The 12,286-nt window shown below is 34.8% G+C and overlaps 1 protein-coding gene across 10 annotated transcripts in view; it reads left to right on the top strand.

Moving 5' to 3' along the window:
* TNRC6C (trinucleotide repeat containing adaptor 6C) overlaps positions 1 to 12,286 on the top strand; it is a 280,735-nt gene that overhangs the window by 58,997 nt on the left and 209,452 nt on the right. For 7 of the 10 annotated variants that reach the window (XM_069076734.1, XM_069076741.1, XM_069076740.1 and 4 more), the window contains exon 2: positions 3,039 to 3,138. In XM_069076734.1, coding sequence (XP_068932835.1) covers positions 3,039 to 3,138 — 100 coding nt within the window. Of the gene's footprint in view, positions 1 to 3,038; positions 3,139 to 4,624; positions 4,647 to 12,286 lie in introns of all 10 variants that reach the window. The other 3 variants (XM_069076736.1, XM_069076735.1, XM_069076737.1) reach the window with 1 other exon arrangement.

Here is a 12,286-nt window from a genome sequence, read left to right as displayed (position 1 = left end):
TCCCAGACTGACTAGATGAGTTCTTAACTGGGGATCCCATGGATAGACTTCATGGGGTCCATGAAAATTTATTTTCACTATCCTTTGGTTTTCTTTGTAATCATTTTTATTTTATGCATTTTTTCTGGAAAGAAGTCCATAGGCTTCACTAGACTGTTATGGTCTGCAACACAAAAAAAGTTATGGTCTAGACGATCATTAAATATTCCTTCCAAAGATTTTTTGGTCTCTGACCTTAGGAAATTTGACACTTTTCCTCCCATAGGTTACTTGCCTCATTATTTAGTTTTCCTAAGCTACACTACATACCCATCTACTTGAGTACATCTGGGTTCCTTTCCTTAGCTCTGCTCTTTCCTTTCATTATCATCCTCATCAGCATCACTTAAAGCTTTTAACATATATGCAATACCAATCTTTTTTTTTTTTAAAGCAATCGGCGTTAAGTAACTTGCTCAAGGTTACACGGCCAGTTATTTCTGGGTGTGGTGCTGAGTATCTTAGCCCGGATTTGATCCAGGTCATCCCAACACTGGAGCCGGTGCTCTTACTCACTGAGCCACCTGGCTGCCCCTAAGCAATTGGGGTTAAGTAACTTGCTCAAGGTTACATGGCCAGGTGTTTCTGGGTGGGTGCTAAGTGTCTGAGCCCGGGATTCGATCTCCAGGTCATTCCAACACTGGAGCCGGTGCTCTTACTCGCAGTGCTACCTGGCCGCCCCTTGCAATACCAATCTTAATATACACATTTGAAATAATAAAACAGACTGTAACAAATATGGAGGATATCCTAATAAAAAAACATTAACAAGCATAGTGCCTACCACCTTAAGACAGCTATATAAAGATGAACACTTCTGTGTTTAAAAGGAAGAGAATTGATAGACATCCTTAGAGTAGACAGTAATTTTGGAATAAGTAGACATCAATACAGTGAACGATAGTAAGGGCTAATAACAGATACATGCCATTGGATTTGTCCCATTTATCAAAAGTTGCTTATTTCTGGATACAGCCTATGAAACAGCTATGATCCAAGAGTGGAATTGATGACCCCTTATGGGCAGTGTTCATATCAATGCAGCCAACAATATATCTACAAAGAAGCTTTACCATGACTGAGTAATGCAAATTTGTTTCTGGAAACATAAGGGCTTTTTTCTTTTTTTTGGTGAGGTAATTGGGGTTAAGTGACTTGCCAGGGTCACATAACTACTTAAGTGTCAAGTGTCTGAGGCCAGATTTGTGCTCAGGTCCTCCTGACTCCAGGGCTAGAGCTCTGTCCACTGTGCTACCTAGCTGCCACATAAGGACTTATTTTGATAGCATATGACCAGGTTGCTACCATTAGACACTTCAGAGGAATCTTAACTTTAAGGAACTTTGAATAATGATCATTTTAAATTTTAAAGGAAAAAGTGAAGAATTGGAACGAACACATCACTAGAGGTTGTTTATAAATTTATCACCTACTGAATAAATAACTTCTACTACTTGATGACTAGACTTAAATACCAGAAATTTTGCTCTCTTTTATGGACTACAGACAGCAAAAATATAGATTCGCTACAAATATAGACCTCAGAATATCCTGCAGAGATCAACCAGTAAACTCTTTTGGAACCAGATTATTATCATAGACTCAGCTGTTTCGTACAATCACACAAATAAAAGTTTGATGAAAAAATTAAGACCATTTTTGATAGATATTAACCTACTATTTACCTCTAGCTAGAGGGAAATAAAAGCTTTTAAAGTATAAAGACCTAGCCAAAAAGATCAAAATCACATGGGGACAGGATGGGTACATATTCCTGATGTCTTGTCTGCTATTGAAGTTGCTCTCAGTGAGCCTAAAGAATAAACTTACATGTTAATGCTTAATTTCCTTTTTTTAAAAAAGGACTTATTTTATCTACTAGTGTAGAAATAGTCCATTGAATACTAAATACTTATCTTAGTACTCATTCTGTCTGAACCAGGTCCAAAAAAAAATTGAAAGGATTACTATAGACATAAACATAAGAATCTTGAAAGTAGTAAAGCTCTAGATTTGTATAACCCCTTAGGTTTTTCAGAGTTAGTTCACAGACATTATCTGAAGCTTAAAATTCTGTGAGATAAGCAAGAAAAGTAGTAGGCTTCCCAATAAATCAGTGAGAAAATTGACCCTTAGGTCAAGGTTCATATGACTTATCAGTGGCTAGGCCTATCTCCAACTCCCAGACACACATGCTTCTTTGACCCACCTAGTTTTTCTTGGAGACCTACGAAATGAGCATGAAATGTACCAGATGAGTTTCACAAAGTGACGAATTTTTGACTAAGGGAATTTTAATAGGGCTAAAATGAGTGGATTTTAATTAGTTCAATTTAATTAATTAATTTGAATTAATTAAAAGTTTGTTTTAAGGAAGTCTTCCTCATTCACTTCCAGAGTAGTCCCTGTTGTGCTGTTTTTCCTCTCCTGATGTCATAATAATACTATAGCACAGTGACTTTTCTCTCATTTTGTTTATTCATAACTATTAAAACATTTTTATGTTTAGGTCATTTGTTAAACCAGTAACTACTAGGATCAAAACTCATAAGTCTGACCACTAACCCTTGTTAAATATTCTTTTATCTTTATTTTAAAATGAAATTGTGAGACAAAAGTATTAGTAGAACTAGACACAAAATATACCCGTTCTTTTTCTTTTTCCTGTCACTCAAGTCTTTGAGAAGTAAATGAAATAACATATGTAAAATAAATTGTAAACTTTAAAGGGCTATATAAATGTGAACTGTTACTATTATTAGCATTGACTGGGTTTACTAATTAAGTTAGGTGGGATTTCATTTTGGAAAATATTATTTGAAAAAGCCTTAATGGTCTACATTTTATAAGTATTCATTTCCTAGGCACTTACTGATTGCTTATGCAAAATATCTTAATTTGTAGTTGTCTCACTTGCAAAAAACAATGTATTAACTTTCTGAATTAAAACAACATTAACTTTCTGAATTAAAACAAAATTTCTGCTTAATTTTTAATAGGGAGAAAGAACAAGAAACATAAGAAGAGGAACATTTGATGGAAGAAAAGAAAAAGAAAAAACAGGAAGAAAAGAAAAAGAAGGAAAGTGCTCAGAAAAAGGTTTGGATAGAGTTATTGCCTTGAATTCAATGTATTGGTAAATTAAGTGTCTCATTAGCATTATCATAGTCATTACAGTACCATGTCTCCTTTTATTTTATTTTTGCCTTTTATACTGATCAGGATAGCATTTCTAGCTAGAGTGATAATGTGTTCTTTAAATATTTAGGATCTTAATAGCTTGGTAACTAGGTATGTGTTAAGTATTTATTCTTAGAAGTCTCTTCAAACCACACTCGTATGTTCAGGATGGCAGAAGTCTTTCTCTGCCAACTAGAGAAATATTTTGAGCAAGTTTGGTTTGTTTGTGATGATAAGATGCCCATACCCTTCCAGTTAAAAATTACACTTTATCAAGAACCAACTATGCCTAAAAAGTGATAAATAGACCATTTAAGAGCATGAACTTAATCAGAGAAACAAGATATATTTATCAAAATATTACAGCATTCCCCATACAAATTACATTACAGAATACTTGGTCTTTAAAGGAGTAGATAAATCTAGTAGATATCTGTGATATAATAGAAAGAACATTGTCTTTGAATTCAGAAAACCTGGGTTCAGATCCTGACTCCGATACTTAGTAACTGCACGTGACCTTGGATAAGTACATAGATTTAGACCTTAGAGAGCAGCCTCCCTAAATTTACAGATATGGAAACTGAGGCACAGAGGCTAAGTAAATTTTCTAGAGTTGTTATTTAATCATTTCCAACTCTTCATGACCCTAGTTGGGTTATTTTTGGCAAAGATCCTAGAGTAGTTTGCCATTTCCTTCTCCAGATCATTTTACAGATGAGGAAACTGAGGCAAACTGGGTTAAGGGACTTGCCCAGGGTCATATAGCTAGTAAGTGTCTGAGGCCAGGTTTGAACTCAGGAAGATGAGTCTTACTAACTCCAGGCCCGTCACTATATCCAGTATGCCACCTAGCTACCCTGTCTCTGGTTACTCAGCTAGTATATGAAGCATAGAATATATATTATTTGAACCCAGGTCTTCTTGACTTCAAGTCTAATGCTCTATATTGCTATTCAAGTCTATATACTTCATGTAGCCTTTCCATTTAACCTCCCTGGACCTCAGTGCTTCCATATGTATAATAAAGGGACCAGTTAATGTCTGATGTCTCTCTACCTCTAGAATTATGATCCTGTATTTGAATTTGATGGTATGTGAATTCACAAGATGTTATTTTTTTATTTGTATCTTAGCCACTTATATAATTTAATAGGATAACTACTTATACAAATCAACAGTGTATGTATCTTTAAGACAATTTGAAAATATAGATTAGGGGGAAAAATTCTGAATTTTTTTTCTAACTTAGAACACAATATATACAATTCAAAAGATTTTTTGAATGTTAAAATTCCAATAAATTAAAAGAAGGTAAAACTTACTGAAATAGTAGAAATCTGATTTTAAACTTCATAGGTCATACATATGGTATTCCTAAAGAATTTCTGGTTTTTTTTTCCAGGCTGCTGATCAAAAAACCAAAGGTGAGTTAACTTAACTTTGGGGGGTGGGATGTATTTGATGCCCAAATCCAGCTTTTGAGTGTAGAAATGAGATTTTTTTTAAAACAGCTCTTATTTTTAATATATAACTTTGTGAATATATAACTGTTAGACATTTTCTTTATTATTGATTTCTTTGACGTATTCTTCATCCCATTTTACTGTTTGTTTACTCTAAAATGTGTTTAAAATGATGAATGTGCATATTTTAAATTTTACCATCAGTTTGCCCTTAAAGATTTCCATCAGACACGGCATATCTTTAATTTAGTTGTCTTAACAGTTTGATCAAATATCATGTGAATATCCATAGAACCTTGAAAATTAAAATAACGTATCTCTGGTCTGTTATTGTAACATTGAAAGGTAAGCTCATTATAAATATTAATGGGCAACCTAGTAATTCATTTTAAAAAAATAAAGGTAAACTATCACATAAAGAGGGGTGGTGGAAAGGAGCACTTAGAGCGTGCCTATTCTAATCCTCACTCTGCCACTTAGTATCTGTAAGACATTGGACAAATCATTTTATTTCTGTGTACCTCATCTGTAAAAAATGGAAATAATAATGGTACCTACCTCATAGGGTTGTTGTGAGGGTTAAATGAAACATGGTAAGCAGTTTAAAGCACTTATATAAATACCAGCTGTTATTATCTGATATCTATCCTTGCAGCTGAGGCAAAATGGATGGCTCCATTTCATATTCTTAAGAAGAGCCCTTTAAATTTATGTAACACCTTTTCTTTTTCCTAAAGAGTTTATTGTGGTACATGTTTGTGCTTGAATTGGTGGTTTTAAATGAAAAGTACTAACTTATACTTATCACTTAAAGAATGAATTAAAGGAAGGGTTGTTGGTGGAATTGGTTTCCAAGCTATCAGCTTAAAGCATTCTTTTCTCTTTTCACATTTGTTGAAATGTTTCTCTAGCTGATTCAGTACCAACTGTATTCTATTGTCATTGTCATTGTAATTGTTTTTCCTTGCACAGTGACAAATTGGTTATTCTGGTGTAGTAATATTGAATTACATTGTCCTGTCACTTTACACACAGAGAGTTATTATTTCTATTATATTTTTGATGGTTATTTTCATTCCTCATTCTAAGCTCTCACTAGATTTTTATCTTATCTAAAATACTGTTCCTTTGGGAGCAGTTCATCAGTAACTGTACTAACTATGCTAGCAATAAATAAAAATGGTGATTTGAAATTACTTTGTAAATAAAAAATATTTATCGAAATCTAAATTCAGCTATGAGTAGTAACATCATCAAGGTTTGTGAGTCTCAATGTTAATATAAACCAATTACTCATCATTTTGTGAAGGAAATTGTGTTTTAAATTGCTAATTGGGCATTTGAGCTAGGTATGGTATTGTATGAGCCTACATGAGTATGTTGCATATACATTGTAGTGTAATTAATATTTCTCTTATATTTGCAATAAATTATATTTTCCAAACCTCAGATTGTTCCACTTTAATTTTCTGGGACAGGGAGTTAGGAGAGGGGCTGTAGATAAGGGTTTCTATGTTAAATTGCCTGAAGGTAGCCAGTGTGGTAGACAGTATAGTTGGAAGTTTAGTATATAAGCTGAGGAGTCTTAATGTACTCTGCAGCTTGCGAAGGTGAAGGATCTGTGAACCTTTGTCATATCACTTGTTTCATAGAATTGAACAGGACTTCTTAGTTTAGAGTCTATGGACTTAGTTTTTTTATTTGTTTTTATGTTTTGATAATTATATTTCAGCGTAATCAGTTTCACTTGTAATCCTATGTATTTTGTTTGATGCATTCAAAAACATTCTGATAATAGTCTTCACTAGAACACGAAAAGGGCTCATAATACAAAAAAGGTAAAGAAGCTCTGGTGTAGAGAATAGAATATAATTGGTTTTTCTTTTGTTTTTAAGTGCTAGAAATATATTCAACTTGAGCTAGTCTACATTTAACCTAGAATATATTCAAAACCAATCTGACAAGATGCATTTTTCATATTTTCCAAGTGTTTCCTTGTTTTGATAGCTAAAAATTTAAGAACGTATTTCCAAACTCAACCTTCTTCAAGAAAGATTTTCCTAGAGCAAAGAGACAAATGCTAGTTTTTGATGTATATCAAATAGAATTGCTATCTTTGGGAAGCCATACTAACAGTAACACTTGGGACATACTGGAAGGTATTGACATAAATTTAGGAAACCAAGGCTGGATGCCTAAGCTCTGAACACTTAGATCTACTTCTTACCTTACAGCTTCTCCACATTCCTTTTTATTGTTACAGTTCTTCTCCCTAGAACATAGTTTTCCAAACTGGAATTGTATTGTCCGGGAATTGGGGTCATAGCATAAGACCTTCTCAAGGTAGGCACAAAGCAATGACCAAAATCATAGGGTAAGTTAGAGTATGACTCCTACATAAATATATCCATTATTTTAAAGGAAACAAAGTTCAAGTCAGCATCAAAGTAAGATTAAGGAGGGGAATTTGCTCCATCTGGTATGTGTTTGAATGCTTAGAGTGTAACTGCCCTGAAGAAGTTGTGGCTGCCTACTTTCCCCATTCCACCTTTAGTCTCCAAGTACCTTTACTGAGGTCCTTGTTGCAGGAGGAATGGATTGGGAGCATCCACTTCTCTTTTTCTCTTCTTAATTCTTTTCAATCTAACTTCTAAACTCATCAGTTATCCCAAACTATTCTCTTCCAAGATAACTTGCCAAATACAATTTTCTTTTCTCAGTTGTCATCCTTCTTGATTTCTCTGTAGCCTTTGATGCTGTAAGTCACCTTCTCCTTGATACTCTTCTTCTCTTTTCTTTCTATATCAGCTGGTGATCTCGTTAGCTCCTATGGATTCTGTTATCATCTCTATGCTAATGAATATCAGATCTACTTATTCAGCCCTGAACTCTCTGCTGATCTGAAGTCTGACATCTCCAACTGCCTATGAGGTGGATTTCCAGTAAACATCTTAAACTGAAAATGCCTCAAACTGAACTCATTTTCTTTTCCCTCAAACTCTTCTCTCTTCCTAACTTCCTATTACTGTTGAAAGTATCACCATCCTCCCGGTCACTCTGACCCACACTATAGATGCCATCCTCCGCTCTTCCTTCTCACTCCCTGTATACAGTCTGTTGCCAAGGATTTTCTATTTTGCCTTTGTGTCATCTCTCAGATATGTCTTCCTCTCTCCTGACGCTTTTACTACCCTGTTGCAGACCTTTATCACCTCCATCACTTCATCACCTGGACTAGCAATAGCATGCTTGTTGGTCTCCCTGACACAAGTCTCTTTCCATTCTAGTCCACCCTCTACTATCAAAGTGACTTTCCTAGTGGGCAGATCTGAGCATGCCATCTTTCTACTAAATAAACTTCAGTGGCTCCCTATCATTATTTCTAGGATCAAACATAAAATCTCGGGGCATCTAGGTGGCACAGTGAGTAAAGCACTGGCCCTGGAGTCAGGAGGACCCGAGTTCGGTTCCAGCCTCAGACACTTAACACCCACACAAAAAAATTAGCCGTGTAACCTTGGGCAAGTTACTTAATCCCAATTGCCCTCCAAAAGGCAAAAAAAAATCCAAAGCCAACATAAAATCCTCTGACATTCAGAACCTTTCATAATCTGCCCCCTACTTTTCCATACCTCTAATGTATGTGTATACTGTATACTGTAGGGTATACTACACACCTCACCATGTATTCTGTGATCTAGTAATGTTGATCTCCTTGCTGTTCCTTGAACAAGACACTCTACCTCCTTACTCTATACATTCTCACTGGCTGTCTCCCATATCTGGAATTCTCTCACTTCTCATCTCTGTCTCCTGACTTCCTGTATTCTTTCAAGTTCCAGCTAAAATCCCACCTTCTATTGGAAGCCTTTCCCAATACCCCTCAATTCTAGCACTTTCTATTGTTTATTATTTTCAGTTTATCTTGCATATATCTTGTTTGTACATATTCATTTATATGTTGTCTTTCCAATTAGTCTGTGAGCTTCTTGAGAGCAGAGAGGTTTTGCCTTTTACCTTTTTTTGTATCACCAGCAGTTATCACAATACCTGGCACAGCAAAGGTGCTTAATAAATGTGACTGTTAAAAAATCTTTCTAAAAGGCATCAGGTTTCAGTTTCTTAGAAAACTAGCTTTCTCCTGCTTATTCAACTAGAAAATCAGGTATATTTTATGCAGTTCATCTCAGTTTGATAGAGTTTTTATTCAGGTGTATAAAATGTTTTAGGTTGAAATGACCACATAAGTTGTTTTAGCAGTTTTTCTCTGCTATGCTACTAAATATACTACAATAATTTGGAGTGTCAAAAATCTTTAATAGTTTGTGTTTAAAAGGAAAATATGCTTGTTCTTTGAGACACAGCAGAGTATAAGTTTTAATCTGTTTTCTTGGTGTTTCCTCTGCCGTATGTCATCTAAGTCATAGAATAATTTGACCATCTTCACGTGACTGCCCTACAGTCTGCTTTCCATAAAAACTCATTAATATCATTCAAATTCCATGTGACAATAGCTAAAACCTTTGTAGTATACCTGGAACCTTTTTATTACAACTCTTGAGTTTGACAGTGTTCCAGTGACTTGACTGTACATAGTACATAGGAAAAAGGAAAACTTACTTGAGCACTGACTACTGCTCTGGTGAATTGAGACACCTTTTCTACTTCAGAACTTATGTACTCATTCTTTGAATGGCCTCTTATTTTGGGTCTTTGAATATTTTCTCTCAAAATTAGTAATGAATGTAATTTCACAATGAGAATAGTTCTGCTGTGTTTGTATTTGTCTCATATATCTCCCCTGGCCATTCCCTAATCCCAAAGCTGTTAAAGTAATCTGACTGGGTTACTCTTACTCAAATGATTCTAGTTGTTTCTTATTACCTCTAGGATCTAATATAAACTTCTTTGTAAATAATTTAACTAATGCCTACCTTTCTAGTATTATGATACATTACTTCCCTTCATACACTTTGCAGTTTTGCCAAGCTAGACTTGTGCTATTGCTAAAATGTAATACTTTATCTCTTGTTTCATGCCTTTGTACAATGTACCCCATACCTGGGATATACTCCTTTGTCATTTCCACCACTTATAATCCCTGCTTTACTTCAAAACTCAGTTCATATGCCACTTCCCACATGAAGCTTTTCAGATCCTGCACTTTCCCAACACCCACACTCATAGCTAGTGTCCCTCCCCCTAAAAATTATCTTTTATTTATTTTGTATGTATTTGCATATGTACAGTTTTTCTTGACTGATATAAAGTGAACTCTATGAGACCAAGTATTGTATTCATTTTTGTCTCTGCAGCTTTAGTAGTAGTGTGCTTAAAAGTTTGTTGATTAATTGACCGTTGATTAATTTGTTAATTAGTTTGTTGATTAATTGATTAATAGTCGACATATCTATATCACTTATTATTTTTGTTGTATTTGATGATCTGATGGCTCAGAGATTATTAATGATTCATATAAGTTTAGAGCTACAAGGTGGCCTTGGCAGTCATGTTTCTTTTGTTTCATAGATGAGGAAACTGAGGCCCAAAGTGAAGGCTGTGACTATCCCAGAGTTATAGAGCTAGTTAGTGATAAATCTAGAACTCTCACCTAGGTGGAAATTGAATTGAAAAATCATCCTGTAAAATGTCATTTGAATGTGCCAACACTTTTTACTATAATTATCCTGATTTTATCATGCAGAAGTATAGTGTAAAAGATGCAATTTTCTCTTCCTTACTTCATGTTAGAGGATTACAGTTTGTTTGGTGAAGATTTTTAGATGTTTCTGTTAATGTTTCAGTTCTTGGTCTTTTTTTTTTTTACTGTAATCCCATCCTTCACCTCAACTCTCTCTTGCATTCCCTTACTCCTAAATAACTTATTAAATTGACAAGAGAAGTCAAATCAGAAGGGGCTTCATAGGAGAGTTCTTCTTTTCATATTAGTTAAAGAACGGTTAAGATTTTTATCAGGTGAGAGTGTGCAACGGGGACCAGGAAAGTTTTGGGACAAGTCCTAGATTGCTGAATAACTCACTTTTAAGTTTAAACTTTACTTATTGATCAGTAGGGAGACATTGAAGGGTTTTGAGCAAAGTAGTGACATGATTAGATGTGTTAGAAAAATTATGGAGCAGGGAAAAAAGCGAAGGTGTCAGAATGTGGTTAGGATGTTGTAGTAGTCCAGGCAGGTGCTAATGATGCACCCTTAATAGGATGGTGGTAGTGGAAGAATGAGTCAGAGGTTTGATAATTTCAAGGTATTAAACATGAGTGTGGAGTCAAGGGAAACCTGGATTAAATCCTCCTCTCAGATTTAATAGTTCTTTATCTTTGGGGTTTGGGGGATCTTTTTGGGGGGGAGGCAGGGCAATTAGGGTTAAGTGACTTGCCCAGGGTCATAGAGCTAGTAAGTATTAAGTGTCTGAGGCTGGATTTGAACTCAGATCCTCCTGACTCCAGGACCAGTGCTCTATTCACTGTGCCACCAGCTGCCCCAATAGTTCTTTAAATGTGTGTGAGTAATTTAACCTCTCTCAATCTGTTTCCTTATCTATAAGATGGGACTAATAAAACCTTTAGTACCTACTTCATACAATTATTGTGACAATCAAATGTGAGAATATACATAGAGCTTTGTTACTCTTAGAGAACTATATAAATTTCAGCTATTACTACAATCATCATAGAAATAGAGAATTCTAGCCAGTTTAAAGGAAAGTTAAGCTTTTTTTAAAAAAATTAAATTCTGGGGTTTTTTTCCCTCACTTAAAAGTGACCCTCACCACAATTGGGGGAAAAGAAAAGAAAAATAAAACCCTTGTAACAAATAAGTAGGGACAAACAAGCAAACAGAAATCTCACATTGACTATGTTCAAATATTTGTCTCACTCTGCTTATTTGTCTCTCACCTCTTTGTCAGGAGGTGGGTAATATTCTTTTATCTCCTATCCTGAGGAACTGCCGTTGATTATTTCATTGTTCAGAGTCCTTAGTTTTTCAGAATTGTTCTTCTTTACAATATTGTTAGTGTAATATACATTTTTCTCCTGGTTTTGTTCACTTAATTCTGCATCATTTCATACAAGTCTTCTCATGTTTCACTGAAACTGTGCCTTTCACCATTTCTTATTGACATAATAGTTTTCCTTTACATTCAGATACCACAATTTGTTTAGCATTCCCCAATTGATACCTCCTTCACTTTGTTTCAAGTTCTTTTCTACTACAAAAAAAACTAATGAATTTTTTTTAACATATAGATCTTTTTCTTCTTTCTTAATGGGTATACCCAGTTTGATTATTTAATTATTCTGGGGCATAGTTCTAAACTGCTTTCCAGAATGGCTTAATCAATTCATATCTCCACTTAATTTACATAGGGGAAAGGGTTAGGATGTTGCTCCCACTATAACACAGTAAAGAACCATTACTTAGACTAACTATTAAATGGAGGCACTTAATAACTAGCTAAAACATAATAAAGTAGATCAAACTACCATTTGAAATGTAGAAATATGTGACTTGAGGTGTTCTTTTTGCTATTGGTGGCTGTGGTAATGACAGCTTTGCTGTGCTACCTTGTATTTTGACTTTA

Source organism: Petaurus breviceps, unplaced genomic scaffold (assembly GCF_028583685.1).
Source record: "Petaurus breviceps papuanus isolate PSGF00001 unplaced genomic scaffold, PetGlider_PUasm1.0 90925, whole genome shotgun sequence".
NCBI lineage: Eukaryota > Metazoa > Chordata > Mammalia > Diprotodontia > Petauridae > Petaurus > Petaurus breviceps.
This window is presented reverse-complemented; position numbering and strand designations above follow the sequence as displayed.